The sequence below is a fragment of the Chroicocephalus ridibundus genome, unplaced genomic scaffold (assembly GCF_963924245.1).
Source record: "Chroicocephalus ridibundus unplaced genomic scaffold, bChrRid1.1 SCAFFOLD_26, whole genome shotgun sequence".
Taxonomy (NCBI): domain Eukaryota; kingdom Metazoa; phylum Chordata; class Aves; order Charadriiformes; family Laridae; genus Chroicocephalus; species Chroicocephalus ridibundus.
The window spans coordinates 1,888,520-1,906,639 of record NW_026961775.1 but is presented as its reverse complement, the minus strand read 5'-3'; the positions used below and the strand labels follow the sequence as shown (position 1 = coordinate 1,906,639).

The 18,120-nt window shown below is 58.8% G+C and overlaps 2 protein-coding genes across 4 annotated transcripts in view; one reads left to right on the top strand and one right to left on the bottom strand.

Annotated features, from left to right (window-relative positions):
- The window catches only part of LOC134509673 (deleted in malignant brain tumors 1 protein-like), a gene marked incomplete at its 5' end in the record, with an annotated part of 326,916 nt that extends 319,663 nt beyond the window's left edge, over positions 1 to 7,253 (top strand). Inside the window, 4 exon segments of the mRNA XM_063322254.1 lie at positions 3,814 to 4,128; positions 4,786 to 4,898; positions 6,375 to 6,711; positions 7,069 to 7,253. Of these exon segments, the coding sequence (XP_063178324.1) occupies positions 3,814 to 4,128; positions 4,786 to 4,898; positions 6,375 to 6,711; positions 7,069 to 7,253 (950 nt within the window).
- Positions 7,254 to 15,396: 8,143 nt separating this feature from the next.
- The window catches only part of LOC134509689 (E3 ubiquitin-protein ligase rnf213-alpha-like), a 43,581-nt gene continuing 40,857 nt past the window's right edge, over positions 15,397 to 18,120 (bottom strand). For all 3 annotated transcript variants that reach the window (XM_063322277.1, XM_063322279.1, XM_063322278.1), the window contains exons 64-68: positions 17,916 to 17,993; positions 17,467 to 17,667; positions 16,899 to 16,988; positions 16,489 to 16,649; positions 15,397 to 16,035 (exon numbers count right to left, since the gene is read on the bottom strand). In XM_063322277.1, the coding sequence (XP_063178347.1) occupies positions 15,843 to 16,035; positions 16,489 to 16,649; positions 16,899 to 16,988; positions 17,467 to 17,667; positions 17,916 to 17,993 (723 nt within the window). In that variant the 3' untranslated portion in view covers positions 15,397 to 15,842. The remainder of the gene's footprint in view (positions 16,036 to 16,488; positions 16,650 to 16,898; positions 16,989 to 17,466; positions 17,668 to 17,915; positions 17,994 to 18,120) is intronic.

Sequence of the window (18,120 nt, the reverse complement as noted above, 5' to 3'; positions counted from 1 at the left end):
AAATCCTATGAAGCATTTCACAGCTCTTTCCCTGTGGGTTCCGAACACACCAGCAGCCCCTGGCCCTTCTCTCTTCCTAAAAACTCCATCCCTTTCCCGGTCAATCCAGTCTGACATGCAACTGGCCTCTTTTACACCATGTTCTGCCTCCCCCCTCTTGGTTCCTCCCTGCTCCCCCTTCCGCTGCATGTCCCTCAGGGCTTTGCACAGTTCTATTCATTCCCACATCCCTCCCAGACCAGGCTCCCTCTGACTCACAACGTTCTCATTTCAAATGGCCACTTGAGCTTCCTGGAGGTGCCACCTCTACTTTCTTGATGGCCCACCAGTTCCTGGGACTGGCAAAAGTTCTTTCTTGCCATCGACTCCATGGTTCTTTTCTCAAGTTTGTGGCTCAGTGCACTCTGCTTCTGCTTTCCCGTTTTTTCTCCCCGTTTCCCCATTACCAAGGTCCCCGCACAGATGACCTTGCTGGAATAAACACTCCCCCTCTCACACGCCTCCATCCCTCAGCGTGACTGACCACCTTTGGTTCCCATCGCTGCCTCCCTGAGCCTTTGCCCTCAGGTTTGGGGCCCTGCACCTTCTTCTTGATGGCCACTCGGCCTGACAGCTGCCCCACCCACCAGCTTCTGGCGGAAGTCCCGCCCGCTCTCCTCTACCAGGCCTCTGCTCTCTTCTGATTGGCTGCCAGCACCGGCCACCCCGGCTGGGTAGACCCGGAAGTGCATCGGATCCGGAAGGCCCTTCCCCTCCATGCACGGGGGCCGCCATTGTTTTGTCCGCCATTTTATGCTGAGATGCTGCCATTCCCTGGCAGGGAGCTGCCATTTGGTTAAAGATCACACAGCTCCGTGATTGGCTAACGGCCATTTCCTGACACCGTCACACCCGCATGTTCTCAGGCACCCCCTGGGATGGGCCGCCTGCCTCGTTTGGATATAAAAATAGAATATTTATAGACAATATAATCATATGTTGTATATATCTATGAAAGGAAGTGTATAAATCTGGTAATGAAGTTATTTATGTATAAATAGATACACTATTTTTACATATATACTTCTATATATGTATGTACATTTTTATATAGATAAACATTCATAAAGATATAGAAATTAAATTAATAGTCATAAAATCATAGTTTTGAATTGAATAAATCCTTTTAAAATACAATTTAGTGTAGTGAAGAATTACAGTTTAAATATGAATAGAAGCAAAAGAAAAAGGCCGGGTGGGGGTCCTGTGAGGCTTGTGACATCACTGGTGTAGCTGATAGGTAAATGGAGTCAGGGTGCTTGAGTATGTACCCAGGATATCACTCATGGCTGGGTAGCTGTTAAGGCAGGACCAGGTGAACAGCTTGTGTAGGTGCCTGTGAGGTCACTGGTGCCTGCGCAGATGACAGGCCAGGAGCTGTCACCTGGCTTGTGGATGTCTCTGCGATGTCACTGGTGCCTGAGGAGCCCAGGAGAAACATGTCTTGTGTTGGGTGTTTTGAGGTCCCAGGTGCCTGAGAAGCTGGTAGGCCAGGACTAAGCCCCCATCTTGTGTAGGTGTTTGCAAGGTCACCTGTGACCGCTGAGCTGACAGGCCAGGAAGAGGCCCATGGGTTGTGTAGGAGCTGGTGAAGTCACTGCTGCCCGCGTACCTGGTAGGGCAGGAGCAGGAACATGGGTGGTGTAGGGTGTTTTGGTGTCACGGGTGCCCGAGTAGATGATAGGTTGGGAGCCAAGCAGTAGTTTATGTAGGTGTTTGTGAGGTCATTGGTGTCTGAATACCTGATAGGCCAGGAGCAGGAACGTTGCTCGTGAATGTCACTCTTGTTATTTCACCACTGCCTGTGTAGCTTTTGGGAAGGAGCAGGCATATGGCTTGTGTGGCTGCTGCTGATGCCATTAAAATAATATTTGGTCCCCACCCCAATATGGCTTTTTGGAAGAACCATCGTCATCAGAAGACTGGACACCACACACGCACACACGTGTGACAGCAGGACTCCTGAGCACGCAGGAGCAGCAGCAGGAAGGTGTGAGGTCATGGTCACTGTAACCCCTGAGCACACGGTGGTGGCAGCAGGAGGGACGTGAGGTCACTGTCAGTACCACTCACGAGCACACGGCAGCAGAAGTAGGAGAGTGTGAGGTCACCGTCAGTATAACCCATGAACACACAGCTTTTGCAGTAGGAAGGGTGTGAGGTCACGTCACCGATGTCACCCCGTGCCCGTGGGGCTCGGTGCAGAGCAGCCGTGTGCATGACAGGGGCATGACGGGGGCTGGGAGCTGCCCGTCCCCGTGTCTGCGAGGCCGAAGGAGCAGCCCCTGCGGCCCTGGCTGGAGCAGTCGGGGTGGGGGTGGCTCGGGGGCACCCCAGGGATGTGCCTGGGCACGGCGCCAGGAGGAAACCACAGACTTCCTGCCCGGGCACTGCGGGGGGAGCGGGGGGAGCGCAGCGAGGCCACATGGGCTGTGGTTTGTGCACCTGCAGGCTCCAGCTCCCGCTCCGCCCGTGGGGAATAACGGCCCCTGGGTGACACACTGAGAGTCAGGGACACGTCTGAGCCTCCGGGCTGTCTGTCTGCTGCCAGGGCAGGGACTTGATTTAGCTCCAGCTCCTGCGAGGGACTCACTGTGGGGCCCTGCAGGGAGCGACGGACAAGCGAACCCTCCTGGGACGGAGCCCTTGCCCTGGATGAAGACCTCTCCCAGCTGCTGCTCCCAGCACAGCGAGGTCCATGGCAGGGGCAGGGGCTGTTTCCTCCCCATCCTGACACAGACCCTGGTGCAGTCCTCGCTCCATGGTCACCGCAGCTTGGGGGCAGCTGGACACTTGCCTCATGGCTTCTTGGATGAGCCCAGCGCAGGAGATGCTCAGTGCTTCCAGGCCCACAGCAGGGTGCAAGGGGTGACTAACCAAATTCCCCTGCACACCCAGCTTGTCCCATGATGATCCGCCACCACAGCGACCATGACACCGGCAGTGGGACATATATGTCCCTCATATATGGTCATGAACAGCGCTGGAGAAGTTCATTGGCGGGCTGGGCTGTGTCGGAGGGGAGATAGCTCCCGATAACGTCTAAAAAGGTGCTGCTGCTTCGATTGGCTCCTTCCGCAGCAGGGTCGGCATCTGCAGAGATATACTACCCTCCCATCATCGTTGTCCCCATGAGTCCCCAGGGGCTGTGACAGGGAGTGGGGAAGAGCAGGGCTGTGTCAGCAGGGCAGGAGGCTCAGGATGGGAATGGTGGGACTCCTGTCCCCTCGGGTGCTGTGGCTGCTCCTCTGGGTGCAGCTCTGCAGAGGTAAGTGCCGGCTCCCTTTTCCCACAGCCCAGGGCCATCGGGTACCACTGGGGTCATCAAGAGCCCTTTGGGAAGAGGGTTTCTTTCCAAGTGCCGCTGACATGAGGGTCAGAAGGAGCTCAGGTCTATGGACCCTGTGCCTTTGCCTGTGTCCATCTGGGTGGGAGAGGGTGTCTCCATGATGCCGTTAAGGGGTGCTGGGCTGGGGAGGAGCAGGTGCCCTGCGCACGGCCTGGGGATACAGGTTTTGGGTGGGCGTGGGCAGGGGCCCTTTGAGGTGGGAAGAGGTGCTGAGGGCTGTGGGACAGAAAATGGCCGGGCGGGTCTGGAGTTAGCACCCCCAGCCTGCACAGCCCATGGGGAGTGGGGGGACGCCCACACATCCCCAGGGAGAGCCTGGAGGGGAGAGGGCTCCCATCCTGGTGCCTGTGACAGGCAGGGGGTACCCCAGACCTGCACTCTGGGACTCGGTGCTCTCCTGACCAGTCCCATCTTGGGGGCTAAAGGGGCTGCGCAGGTGAGGCTGGAGAATGGCGGCGGACGCTGTGCTGGGAGAGTGGAGGTAAAACCCCAGGGCCAGTGGGGGACCGTGTGTGATGACTCCTGGGACACAAATGATGCTGCAGTGGTTTGTAAGCAGCTGGGCTGTGGGTCCGCTGTCAAAGCTTATGCTGAAGCACACTTTGGGCCAGGATCTGGCCCCATTTGGATGGATGATGTTAAGTGTCACGGCACAGAGTTGGCCCTGTCTGACTGTAGACACTGTGGATGGGGTCAAAGCTACTGTCATCATGGTGAGGATGCTGGGGTGACTTGCTCAGGTAAGGAGCCAATCTCTTCCCCACCTTTGGGACTGGGACAGGAGAAGGGACCTGGCTGTGCCCTCAGGGAGCAATGAACGGCTGCCAGGGCAGGGTCCTCTGTTGCTGGTCACACTGCCAAGCTGGGACTGTCATTGCCGGTGTCCCTGGTCCCTGAGGAAAGACCAGTGGGGTTCCACCCACTGCTGGGCCCCAAGATGGTTCATCCCACCCTCAGTTGGTGCCTGGGGCTGGGAGATGAATCCCCCTCAATGCCCGCATTTTTTGTTGGTTCTCATCTTTCTTCTCCAATTCAGCCAGCACCTGTCTGGCATTGCTGAGGGCCAGGTTCCCCTGTGCCAGAGGCACCGAGAGCTGCTCACGCGGCCACCCACAGCCCCAGAGAAGGGTGCAGAGTGGCCAGTGGCTTTTGGGTTGTGCCTCCTGGCAGACACAAGTCCCTCAACCAAAGCAAAGGGGCCGTTCAAAGGGAAAAAGCCCTGTTCTTGGGCAGAGGAGCAGGGTGTCCCTGGTATATCTGTGCCATCAGCACCCACTGGGAGATGCTGGGAGGGTCATGGGTCTCTTTGCCTGTGGCCACCTTGCAGGCCAGGTGGGACATGGGTATGTAGCTGCCAGAGGGCTGTGGGAACTCACAGGGTTCTTTGGTTACTCCAGGATTTGTCCAGCTGGTTGGAGGGGACAATCCCTGCTCAGGACGAGTAGAGATTCATGATGGGAGCCAGTGGAAAAATGTCTGTGACTCCGACTTTGGTCCCAAAGCTGCCGACGTGGTCTGCAGAGAGTTGCAGTGTGGCACAGCCCTGTCTATCCCCGGGGCAGCTCACTTTGGAGAAGGGGCTGGTCCCATGTGGACAGAGAGCTGCAGTGTGTGGGGAATGAATCCCTTCTCAGCTCCTGCCCCACGGGTTCCGCCAGGGAGCAGCCCTGCACCCACGCAAATGCTGCTGGTGTCACCTGCACACGTAAGGACTCAGGGCAGGGTGTTACCACCGGGGGTGTGCTGATGATGGGGGAGCAGGGACGGGACTGTGCTGTGCTGGGTGTGAGGGCAGAAGGGGTGATCACAGAACCATAGGATGGTTTGGGTTGGAAGGGACCTTTCAATGTCATCTAGTCCAACTTGCCTGCAACCAGCAGGGACATCTTCAACTAGATCAGGTTGCTCAGAGCCCCAGTAGACCTGACCTTGAATGTTTGTCTGCAGCCCTAAAATGGTGCAGAAGGAGGAGAAAGGCAGGGTGTCCATTTGCCCTCAACCACCCAAGGCAGCAAAAGCACAAGTCTGCCCTGTCTCATCCTTCTCTGTCCAGAGTTCACAGGGTTCAGGCTGGTGAACGGCAGCATGGCGTGTGAGGGGAGGGTGGAGGTCCATGTGCAGGGGGCCTGGGGCACCCTCTGTGCCTCCCACTGGGATCACTTGGACGCCCACGTTCTCTGCCGTCACCTCAACTGCGGGTTTGCTGAGTCCATTCCTAAAGGAGGGCGTTTTGGGAGAGGAACTGGCCCTGTCTGGAGAGACTCCTTCCACTGTGACGGGACTGAAGCCCACCTGGGAGAGTGCCCAGTGACTGCCCTGGGGGCCTCGCCGTGCTCCCATGAGAACGACGCTGCTGTCATATGCTCAGGTGAGTGCAGGAAAACACTCGGTTACTCTGTTTTCCTCTTAAATGCTCCCAAAGCAGGGGACCCTGTGGCAGTGCAAGGCTCTGGCTCAGAAGGTCCCCACAGAGGGCTGGCGGCAGGCAGGCGAGCTCCAAGGCCCTCCTGCAAGGGTGCCAGAGCCTGGAGACATGCTGCAGGCTGCCGGGCTCCCCGATGCCGCCAAGGGCTGGGGCATGGCTGCTCTCCCCAGGCCCAGCTCGCTTCGCATCCCTGCGGCTGGTGGGTGGAGGAAGCCCGTGCGACGGGCGAGTGGAGATCTTCCAGCACGGGACGTGGGGCAGAGTCCTGGATGAGCAGTGGGACGTGCAGGAGGCCAGCGTGGTGTGCCGGCAGCTGCAGTGCGGAGAGGCAGAGGCAGCCTACAACCCCCCGAAGGCTCAGAGAGGGACGGGTCCCGTGGGGTTGCGCGGGGTGCGGTGTGCAGGGCACGAGGCCAGCCTGGCCCTCTGCAACACCTCCCTGCCTGAGAGTGCGCTGGAAGCAGGGATTGCCGAGGACGTGGGGGTCGTTTGCTGGGGTGAGTGGCGCTGCACGGCCCCCCCAGGCTCTGGGCTGGGTGGGCAGCCAGCCCTTGACGACAGCCGGGGTTTCCTCCTGCTACAGGGAGCCGTCAGGTGCGGCTGGTGAACGGGCCTGGGCGCTGCGCTGGGAGAGTGGAGATCTACTACCAGGGCAGCTGGGGGAGCGTCTGCGATGATGGCTGGGACCTGTCTGATGCTGCCGTCGTTTGCCGCCAGCTGGGCTGCGGAGGGGCGCTGGAGGCGGTTGGCTCCGCTCGCTTCGGGGAAGGCTCCGCTCAGATCTGGCTGGAGAGCGTGAACTGCTCCGGGGCCGAAGCTGCTCTCTGGGACTGCCCGGCAGGGTCCTGGGGGCAGCACGACTGCGGGCACAAAGAGGACGCAGGAGTCGTCTGCTCAGGTGTGTGCCGGGAGCTGTGGTGGGAGCCCAGTGCCCAGGCAGGCCGGGACGAGGGGAGAGCCGGACACGGCCGAGGCTGTTCCTGGCCAGCTCTGAGCCCCTGACAAAGGCCATCGTGGGGACACCCATGCACAGGTGCCCTCAGTCCCACCGGGGGTCCCTGGGGAGCTCAGCTGCCCCTGACAGTCCACAGGGAGGGCAGGGGTGTCTGTCCATCAGGGACATTTCTCTGTCGGTGGGTGCAAGGGGGACTTGCTGGACGTGCCTTTGCCTGTCTGAGGGCCTGGCGGGTGCAGGGGTGTCCCTGCTCCCCCAGCCCCAGACCAGCCTGTTCCCCCTCGCTGCCTTTCCTCCCAGAGTTCATGGCCCTGAGGCTGGAGAAGGGCACCAACTGCTCCGGGCGCCTGCAGGTTTTCTACAATGGGACGTGGGGGAGCGTTTGCTCCAACTCCATGACTCCTGGAACTGTGTCGCTGGCATGCAAGGAGCTGGGCTGCGGGGACAGAGGGTCCCTGGAAACACAACGGTCCCTTAGGAGCTGAGCAGTCAGGGTCCCCCACATTGTTGTGTGTGTCCCCAGAAGGACCAGGGTTCAGCTGCTGCAATGGGTGGGTGGCACGAGCTGAGCTGAGCCCCGCTCTCTGCTGCACACCCCCCTGCAGCAGCCCCTTCGCCACAGCGTTTCCCTCTGCAGGGAGTCAGCCAGATCGCCCCCGGCCCCAATGGCTGCGTGCCCCAGCACCCCGAGCTGCACAGGTAGCTGCTCCTCTGCATGCCCCTCTCGCCTGGCAGGGCTCTGCCTGCTGTCCCGCTGCCCTGGGAGCTCTCTGCCTTCTCCAGACAGGGAGAAGATTCGTGCCATGGAGGGGAGAAGGGGTGCTCCGGCCGAGTGGAGGTGTGGCACCGCGGCTCCTGGGGGACGGTGTGTGACGACTCTTGGGACATGCGGGATGCCGAGGTGGCATGCAGGCAGCTGGGCTGTGGCCCTGTGGTGTCTGCCCTGGCCGAGGCTGCATTTGGGGAGGGGAGCGTCCCCATCTGGCTGGAGCAGGTGGAGTGCCGGGGCACAGAGCCATCTCTGCAGGACTGCTGGGCCCGGCCTGGGGACAGCGGTGCCTGCCACCATGAGGAGGATGTGGCCGTGAACTGCTCAGGTGGGCGGCAGGGCTGGGACACCTCACAGGGAGCCCTTTACCCCATTAGCTGCCATCATGGCTCCAGAGCTCCTGAGAGCAAGGCCATCCCTGCAGAGCAGGAGAGCCTTTTGCCGAGTGGGCAGCAGCTTCTGTGGGGCTGGGTGTCCTCCAGCTTCTGCCCGCAGGGCCCTGCAGCCCCCAGGGGCATCTCCCGGGCTGCCGGCTCTGTCCCTGCTCTGGGCCCTGCGCTCCTTCCTGGCCATGCTCACCAGTCGTGCAGGAGGGGCGATTTGGGTGGGATGTGGCAGGGATGTCTGCACATGCACACGTGCGCGCACACACACACACACACGGTGTGTCAGAGAGGAGGCTCCCTGGTACCTGCACCCCCACCCTCTCAGCCCAGCTCTCCTTCTCCTCCTCTGCAGATGCACCCAGGACGGCAGCACCAACCCCTCCAGCAGGTAACCCGTCCTCCCCACCAGCGCTGGGTCTTCTTGGGGCCAGGCTGTGACAAACAGCCAGAGGGAAGGGGCTCCTTGCTGGGCTGTGAAACTCCCAGGAGGAGGCAGCGGGGTAGCTGTGGGGCGGGAGGCTGGGGAGGGCTGTCATTCACCCAGTCAGGTGGGAGCTTCCCCATCCCTTATCCCCTGAAACCCGGTATGTAATGGGGGTCAGGACTGGGGTGTGCCGGCCCCTCACCTCTCCCAGGCCTGGTGCTGCCCTTTCTGTGTTCCTGCCATGCAGATCCCCCGCGGGGCCGTCTGACCGGCAGCGGGAGAGTCTCATTGCCCGTCATCATGTGCATCATCCTGGGAGCCCTTGTCTGCCTGCTCCTGGCCCTCCTGGCCGGGCAAGTGCGAAGCGCCAGGGCTGGGCGCAGAGGTGGGTCCCTTCCCAGGGGAAGATGCCTGCTGGCAAGGCCAGGGGTGCCGTGGGGTGTCAGTGAGTGGGAGAGGCAGAGCTGGGGGGACAAGAGTGTGTGCTCTCTGCGGGATCCCATCCCCTCTCTGACCATCCCTGGGCCAGCCCTACCTCTGTCCACAGGCTCTGAGAGAGCTCAGGAGCCCTTCCCTGAGACTGTGTGCGAGGAGATTATTTCCATCCCAGCATGGCAGAAGCAGGCAAGGTTCAGCGGCTCAGGTTGATGTGCGTCCCTCATTGAGGACACATCTACAGTGCTCTTTCCCCTGGCTGCCACCCAGGGTTGACCCCTGCAGCCCCCTAACCCATGGTTCGTGCGGTTGTGGGGCTGTTGGATCTGTGTGGGGAGCACCCATGTCCTGGGCCCAGGAGAGAAGCTTTCTCCCCACCTGCTCTGCGCGTCCCATTTGGGGACAGCCCCTCTCTGCCTGCCCCTGCACCCTGGGGGACACCTGAGGGGTGAGGGAAGGGGCTGTCCCAGGGCAGCTCTGGCAGGCCCTTGGAGATGGGCTTTGTCCCAGGGCAGCAGGGTGAGTCCTGAGCCCTCGTCCCTGTGCAGCCGTGGCTCTGTGGGTCCCACATCCCCAGCAGCACTGAGCACAAGCTGGGTCAGCAGAGCGCACTCCCCTAACACCTGCTGGGCCTCTCTCCAGGCTCCTATTCAGAGGGGTCCCTGAGCAAGCTGCAGCCCTACCCCGGGGACAGCGAGGAGGAGGATGGTCCATGGCCAGCACCAGGTAATGGGGGCAGGAAGGGGTGGATGTCTCCTCCCTGCAGACATGTGATGGACAGCAGTGTCACTGAGTGTCACTGTCGGTGCTGGGAGGACGGGCGGGATCTCCTGTGGGGCTGCAAACACCAATGTCGGAGCCCCACGTCCCTGCACGTCCTCCCATCCTCTGCTCTGCAGAACACATCTTCTCACTGTCATCAGCTCCCCTCACCTTTCAGACGTCCCTGTCCTGCCTGGAGGTGACCCAGCTGATGGCTATGATGATGCCAGGGAGGTTTCTGATCCTGGGGAGGATCCTTCCCCTGGGCAGGAAGACTGGGAAATGGCCAGGGTGGCAGAGGAAGGAGCTGGACCCACGGATACCCTTGAAGGTGAGAGGGAAAATAAAGAGCTGCCCATTCCTGGAGTGGCATCCCCGGTGCTGGTTGAATCACTGTCACACTGAGAGCCCAACGTGCTGGGATGGGGAACCTGCCCCAGGAGTTTTTCCTTGGACCATGGGTGGAGAGGGAGCTGAACATCTCATGGCTGCTGAGGAGAAGGGAGGAAGGTGATGTACAGCCCAGGAGAGGCACCCCATGGGGTGAACATGCAATGGCCTGCCTTGCTGCTTGCAGGTCCAGAGAGGTGCTGGTGCCCCCAGAGCTAAGGGGGATGGCTGGTCCCTGTCCCCAGAGAGCACGGGCTATGACGATGCTGAAGAGGTGTCTGTGGCACATCCCCCTGAGGACACAGAGGCTGTGACACCGGAGCTCAGTGCACAACGGTCCCTGAGCCCCTGGCCAGGAGAGCCCGTCCCTGCAGTGCAGCTGGGGGCAGCCAGGAGGGAGGAGACGTCTGTGCAGCTGGGAGAGCCGTGAGCACCAGGGAACCCTCTCCCTTTTCCCACGGGCAGCAGAAACTGCCAGGGGTTTCCTTGATTTTGATTCCCCTGTTTTTACACAGGGGCCCCCATATTGGTTCTTATTAAAAGCCTTTGAGCCAGAGCTGTGCTTCCCTGCCCAGGTGCTTTAGTGTCTCCCCGAGGGTGGCTGGAAGAAACCAGAGCCCAAAGACATGGCGGTGGGGAAGGGGCACGTCTCGGGTGGGTGTGTGGTGCAGGGCAGTGAGCTGAGCTCAGGTTCAGCACAGCTGCCCACCTCTCTTCTGAGAGGGGGCTCCAAAGAGGCAGCGCACACAGCCCTCCTCACCCCACAGCCAGACCCTGGCTGGGCAGGGCAGGCCCACAGTGCCTGCAGAGGACCAGAGGCTCCAGCTCCAGCCTTTCCCTGAGGCTGGGCATTCAGGGAAGAACCCCCTTGGAGGTGCTGGGGACGGAAGCCAGGATCTCCCACATGCAAAGTGGATACAGAGTGAGATGAGGTGCCCCCAGGCTCTGATGGCGCCCCAGGGTGTGCAATGGGGCAACATGGGGGCAGAAAGCTCACACGCCCTCATCCATGTACTGGGCCTCCTCCTGCACCCCTCTGCCCCGCAGCACCCCTGGAGGCGGGGTGAGAGGCAAGTTTCCACCTCCATGGGGCTGATGCCCAGAGAGGAGCATATTGGTGTTTTATCAGTCATTGGATCCTCTGTAGGCCTCCCTTTTGCTTTTGAGAGTGTCCAGGAGCTCCTTGTTAATCCAGGCAGCCCTCCTGGCTTTTTTGCCTGACCTCTTCTTTCTTGGCATGCACCGCTCCTGAGCTTGAAGGAGGTGATCCTTGACAAATAACCAGCTTCCTTGGGCCCCTCTTCCCTCCAGTACTTTTTTCCATGTTACCCTGCCAAGCAGGTCCCTCAAGGGACCAAAGTCTGCTCTCCGGAATTCCAGGGTAGTGAGCTTTCTGAGTACGCTCCTCGCTACCCGAAAGATCTTGAATTCTACTGGTTCAAGATCACTGCAGCCAAGGCTACCCTTGAGCTTCACATTCCCCACCAGCCCCTCCTTGTTGGTAAGGACAAGGTCCAGTGTAGTTCCTCTCCTCGTTGGCTCCTCTACCATTTGAAGAAGAAAGTTGTCATCGACACATTCCAAGAAGTTCCTGGATTTCTTGTCCCCGCTCTGTTGTCTTTCCAACAAATATTGGGGTCGTTGAAGTCCCCCATGATGACAGGGCCTGTGAATGTGATGCTGCTCTTACCTGTCTGTGGAGGGCCTCATCCGCTCTATCATCCTAGTCAGGTGGCCAGTAGCAGACCCCTACTGTAATGTCACCTGCCCCTGTGTTCCCTTTAATCTTGACCCGTAAGCTCTCTGTTGAGTTTTCGTCCATCCCCAGGTGGAGCTCCATGCACTCCAGCTGTTCACTGACATAGAGGGCAATACCCCCTGCTTGTCTCCCCAGCCTGTCCTTCCTGAGGAGTCTGTATCCCTCCATTCCGGCACTCCAATCATAAGAGCCATCCCACCACATCTCTGGAATGCCAACACTCTCTTCCCCCTTTCAGAAAGATGAGCCCCATCCGACGCCAAAAAGCCTGGTGCCATATAGGCCATCCCATTGTCGAATAAACCCAAAACTGTGGTGGTGACACCAGCCATGGAGGCAAGTGTTGACAGATTGCACACAACCCGCCTCTTCTTCCTCGTGGAGGCGGTTTTTAAACTGCGGGTAGGCCTTACTGGTCTTGGCATCTCTTCTGGTGTAGCCAAACCATCTCCCATGCCATCCAGGGGTTGGCCTATCTCCTCAAGAGCCTCATACCTGTTTTGCAGACGCACCTGGTTAGGGGATGTGGGCAAGGAGGGAGTTCGCTTGCCCTCTCCATTCACTGGCCTCCTTTTGGCCACTGCCTTCAGTCTGGCAGAAGGGTACCAGATCTCCTTCAGCTTGGGTTTTTTTTGATGGCTCTTCTGTTTTTTTCCTCGGGGAGGTCAGAGCCTGATTCCACCAATCTGCTTCTTTCTCACACTCCCTGATGCTCTGCAGCCTTTCTTTTAGCTCTGCTGCCAGGCTGAGTAGATCATCCACCCGGTCGCACCTCACCCAGCTGTCATCTCTTCTACCATCCACTAGCCCCGAGAGGTTAAGACACTCCCTGCAGCCAGAGACCTGGGTGGCTGTGTGCTTCTGCAGGAGCTCTCTTTGTATGGCCACGTCTGCTCTGGCAAGTGCAGAAGATGCAGGAAGCTGCATCTTCCGGGTAGAGACTATGGCTGAGCTTCCCTCCCGAGCTTTCTGCGCCCTTCCGCACGAACTGCCGCGCAGACTGCTGTGCCATGCCCTGGCTGACGTGCCACGTCCTGTTTGCCTGTCCTGGTCACCACGCTCCTGGTCACTCGTGCTCCCTAAGGCCTCCTTTTAAGGGGGTGGGGGCTGGCCGCTGCTGCTGCAGACTCTGCCCTGCCTCGTCAGCTGCCCTTGTGCGAGCTGTGGGTCCCTACCACTCTGCCTGGGCCGTCAGAAAAGCTTAGGTAAAGCTCCTTTTCACTGCAATCGTCCAGCTCTGCTGCTGACATGCCAGCACCAGAGCTGTTTGTCTCAGCGAGTGACTGATCTTTTTCCTCCATCCTCTAGAACCCCTTTCCTTCATCTCCCCAAGACCACTTCCCATCACCCCCACAATCTTTTTCCTCCATCCTGTAGGACTCCTTTCCTCCATCTCCCCAAACCCCCTTTCCTCTATCCTCTCAGGACCGTTTTCCTCCGTTCCCCTGGGATTCCTTTCCTCCATCCCACCCAGCATCTTGTTTCACCACCCCCCCAGGACCCCTTTATCCCCTCAAGACCACTTCCCACCATCACCCCAGGACCTCTTTCCTCCATTCCCCCAAGATCCCTTTCATCCACCACCCAGGACCCCTTTCCTTCCATCTGCCCAAGACCATTTCCCACCTTCCCCCCACCCCTCCCTCAGGACATTATCTTCCATCCCCCAAGACCCCTTCCCACCACCCCCCCCAAGACCCCGTCCCACCATCCCCCAAGACCCCTTCCCACCATCCCTGAGGCACCTTCCCACCATCCCCCTCAAAACTTCGGAGATGACCCAGCCCTTTTCCTACCCTGCCCAGTAAAACCCATGCTGGGACCCCCAGGACAGTTCATGCCACCACTTGTGTCACCATCCCCACGCTCACTGTCCCCGGCAGGACCATGCAATTGATGGTCATCCAGCGTCTCTCTCCGTGACTGCCCACTAAGGTGATGGAGTTGTGGGTCCCACCTTTGAGTGTGTTACCTGTGGCCACCTTCACCTTGTAGACAGCCACGGTGGGCTGCACTGAGGACACACAGTGATATATAAGATGTGCCTTCAAAAAGTGACCACAAAGTAGGTGTGACCTTTTTTTTTGGGTGGAAACCTGCTGTTTTGTGTGGTTTATGTATCAAAAGCCCTGTGGGCGTTGCACAAGCCAGGTGGCCGGTCCTTCCTTCTCAAGGGGAGGTGTTTTCAGACGGCCATTACCGGCCAGCATTTGCCATATCTAATCTCAGTGGATGTGGCCATGGGGACATTGTCCAAGCGATGGCCCTGGGGGTGGCTGAGGGCCTGAGGGAGGGAGCATTTGCTGTGGTCCAGGAGCTCCTCCTGCCTCCCTCATCTCCTGCACACGTCACCACCCCAACGTCACCAGCTGCTGTGGAGAAGCAGTTGTGGGGCCAGCAGGGACTTCCTCCAGGAAGGTGGTGGAGCAACTAATCCTGGAAACCGTTTCCAGGCACGTGAAGGATGATAAAATCATCAGGAGGCATCATGTGGCCTCACCAAGGAGAAGTTACGCTTGACCAACTTGATAAACGTCTACAATGCAATGGCTGGTCTCATAGATGAGGTGAGAGCAGTGGCTGTTGTCTACCTGGTCTTCAGGAAGACTTTCAACACTGTCTCCCATAAGATCTTCCTAGAGAAGCTGTTTATGTATGAGTTGGATGAGCAGTGAGGTGGGTTGTCCACTGGCTGAACATCTGCAAATTTTCCAGTGCCACCAAACTGGGAGGAGCAGCTGAGACACCAAAGGGCCCTGTAGCCACCCAGAGGAACCTCAACAGGCTGGAGATACGGGCTGACAGGAGTCTCATGTGCTTCTACCAAAGGAAGCGCAAAGTCCTTCCCATGGGGAGGGACAACTGCCAGGATCAGGACAGGATGGAGACACCTGGCTGGAAAGGATCTCTGTAGAAAAGGTCCCAGTGGACACCAAGTTGCCCATGAACCAGGAGCCCTTGCCGCAAAGGTGGCTCATGGCGGAGGGAGGTGGTCCTTCCCCTCTTTTCTGCTGAGGCCACACCTGGAGGACTGAGTCACAGTACGAGAAAGACATGAACATACTGGAGAGACCCCAGGGAAGATAATGAAGAGCCTGGAGCATCTGGTTGTGTGGCTGGTTTGAGCTTCCGTGATCATGGGTCTACCTTTGAGAAGCCCTTGGGAGCTGATGAGATTCACCTGACCAAGTGGGTCTTCACCAACAAGCTGGCCAGACTTCAGGAGAGCTTTAAACTCTCCTTCTCCTTTGGGAAGGGCCACCAAGATGATGATGTGACTGGACCATCTTCTCCTAGGGGGAGAGGCTGAGGGCACTGGGATGGTCCAGCTTGGAGAAGACACTGGGGGAGATCCCATCAATGTCTATAAATACCTGTAGGGTGTGGAGAGCATGGAGGCTTGGGCATGGACTTCCTTCCCCAGGAACACGGAGGGAAGGAGCTCACCACACAAGTCAAACCCTTGGGGACACTGGGGCACACTGGGACCACTGGGGGCAGCTCCAGGCAGGGTGGCCTTTCTTGGCACTGGCCAGTTGTAGAGACCAGTGTGGGGAGGCTCAGGCTTCCAGCTCCTCCAACGCCGCCTCTCTGGAGGCCCCTTGAGCCCCATGGTGGCCCCTAGAAGGTCCAGTCACACCCATGACACGAGGTTGGTCCCCTCCACCACCATTTTGGGAACAACACGAAACCAAGATGGGTTCTTGAGCGTTTAATGATGCGGGAAGGGACAGGAGGGACAAGGCAGGATGAAGGCCACCAACGATGGGCACAGGACACATAGAAGCACCCCTTGGCCAGCACTGGGGAGGTAGAGGGGCTCCATCACCTCGCACACCACTGGGGCTGCCAGGGGGCAGAGCTGGCCATCTGAGGACAGAGATAGTGGTGTTGGGAATGTGTCCACAGGGATATTTTCCAGGTTCCTGCTGTGGTTTGGCAGGGTTGGTGGGGAGGGGATGCTCGGGGTTCTCATGGGGGCAGTGGTGGGTCCAGGTGAGAGCTTCTCACCCAAGTTCAGGCAGTGGGAGAGCAGGATTTGTGGGGTTCAGCGGCTCAAGCTGCTCCAGGAGAGCTGGGATTAGGGGACAGATGTTTCTTCTGTGACCATGGGGACAAGCCACCAGCAGGGTCATTGTGAGAAGGGGGCTAATGTCTGCCTTGGGCTGGCCTCTCCTGGCTGTGGGCAGGGACATTGATCTTGCTGGTCTTCGCAGCCGTCCTCCAGACGGAGAGGATGTTCTTGACAGGAATGTCTGGGTCCAGGGCATCTGTGATGGTGGCCACAGAGGTGGCAGGGACTTGGTTGTCTTCCAGGAAGAATTTAAAGGCGTCCTTCAGCCTGTGGGTGAGGTAGAGTGGGGGATGTGAGTGGGTGGAGATGGGATGGATGTCCCACCACCCTCAGCCACGAGCCATGGCTGTCAACAATAAGAACTGTCTTAATCAAGGTTGCTGGTCAATGGTGGCTCTCAATGGTGGCCTAGATTGCTGGTTAACAATGGCCAACGCCTCCTGCAAGAGGTCACACCAGTATGTCCAGCAGCATCAGGAATCAATGGGGCAGCTGCTGGTTGGGCATCAGCTCTCTTCCCATCAGGGGTGATGCCACCTTGGGACGAGCATCTCCAAAGACAGAGATCCACTAACACGCAACCAGACGAGGCCTTGAGCAACCTGCCTGGGGCAGGATTTGGACCAGAGACCTTCCGAGGTCCCTCCCCAACCAAACCCTTGCAGGAAGCTGCAACTTCTGCCACCGCTCTGGTTGTCCCAGGATATGATCTGGACTTACTCATATTCAGGCTCAAATCTGGACAGTGCCACCATAATCATCTCGTGAAGCTCAAGGAGGAAGATGTCGAGGTTGGTGTTGGACAGTGCAGAGGCCAGGGCTTTTGCTTCCCTTGCATCCAGCTCTTCTTGGAACTGCCTGGGTACCAGGCAGAAGGGATCCTGCAAAGACCACCACAACCCTCTCGTGTCTTTGAACCTCGTATCAGGGCCAGAGAGCTTCCAAGACATGAGCCAGTCTTGAAAGTGCCCAGGAGGAGTGGATTATCTTCAGGCTGGGCCAGAGACCTTGACTTTCCCCAGGGAAGGGAGAGGGATGTCAAAAGTGCTGCTTGGCTGCAGTGATGTGGGTTTCCTTTCTCCTCCCAGGGGAGCAAGCCCTATCTACTCCCGCAACCTCCTCGCCCTCACCTGGTTCATTTGTACCAACAGCATGGACCTGCGAGCTGCCAGGACCTGCCACAGTGACAGGAGGTGCTTCAGACGAGTGTTGGGCACCACCTGAAGAAGGACAGAGGCACAGGCATTCAGCTCCTTGGAAAGGTCATATCCACACTCAACTTCAGCATGTCCTGCAGGACACATTGGGCCACCAAAATCCCCTGATGGCTGCACCTCAACTGCCCAGTTCAAGCATCCAGGCCAGCTCATCTACCAACCCTTGGCTCCCACATCACCGGTGTCCCCCACAGAGGTGCTCTGGGATGTCCACAGTGCCTAAGGTGTTCCCCAAGGTGTTGGTGGCCCCAGCATGAAGACCTGGCACCACTCAGCCAAGCTTTTAAACCCACATAGGTGCCCAGGACCTCTTTGCTCTGAGCAGGGAACCCCCAAACCTTCATGGACACCAGATCTGGGGACCTTAGAGTATGTGAAGGTGGTGGGAGCCACAGGGGACGTGAAGCCCTGCCCAGAGTGGCAGGCGTGGCCATCAAGGGGAGAACATGAGGGTCCCATTACCCACTTGCCCCTCACCCACCGGCACGTCGTGGAATTGTTTTGCATCAGCATCCATCCTTAGGTCCTGCTGGACGTACTCGGACAGCAGGCGCTCCGGGTCACCACCTGTCACTGCCAGGAATTCAGCAGCCACCTTCAGGGTGGCCAGGGCCTTGGAGAGGGCATTGACTGAGCGGGCCTCTTCCATGATGCGCTTCTGCTGGTTGACACTGAGCGGCTCCTGGCAGTAAGAAGGGCATAGAAGTGACCCAGAGAGGGCTGGGACCACCACAACATGATGCCCTCCCAACCTGCTTGTCCCCCCCAGCGCAGGAGAACTGGGTCCTGCTAGGTGTCCAGCCTCCTGATTGAGGTGGCCATGGGTCTTCCCACATGTCTGCCCGGTCTCTGTGCGCCCATTGTGTCATGGGACTTGAAAGGAGACCTCAGAGTCTGGATGGAGGAGAAGACCAGCAACCCATTTCCTACCTGGAACAGCTGGTTCCTGACTTTCATCTTGGTGGCCTGGAGGGTCCTAACATTGTTGAGGGCGATGGATGGAGCCGTCTGGAAAGGGTTTGGAACAGATGGTTAGGAACATGCCTGGTGCCACTTAATGGGGGCCAGCAGAGAAGCTCAGCTGGGCACATGTGAGCCCATGGGATGTCCCCGAGGGTTCTGCAGGAGGTGATTG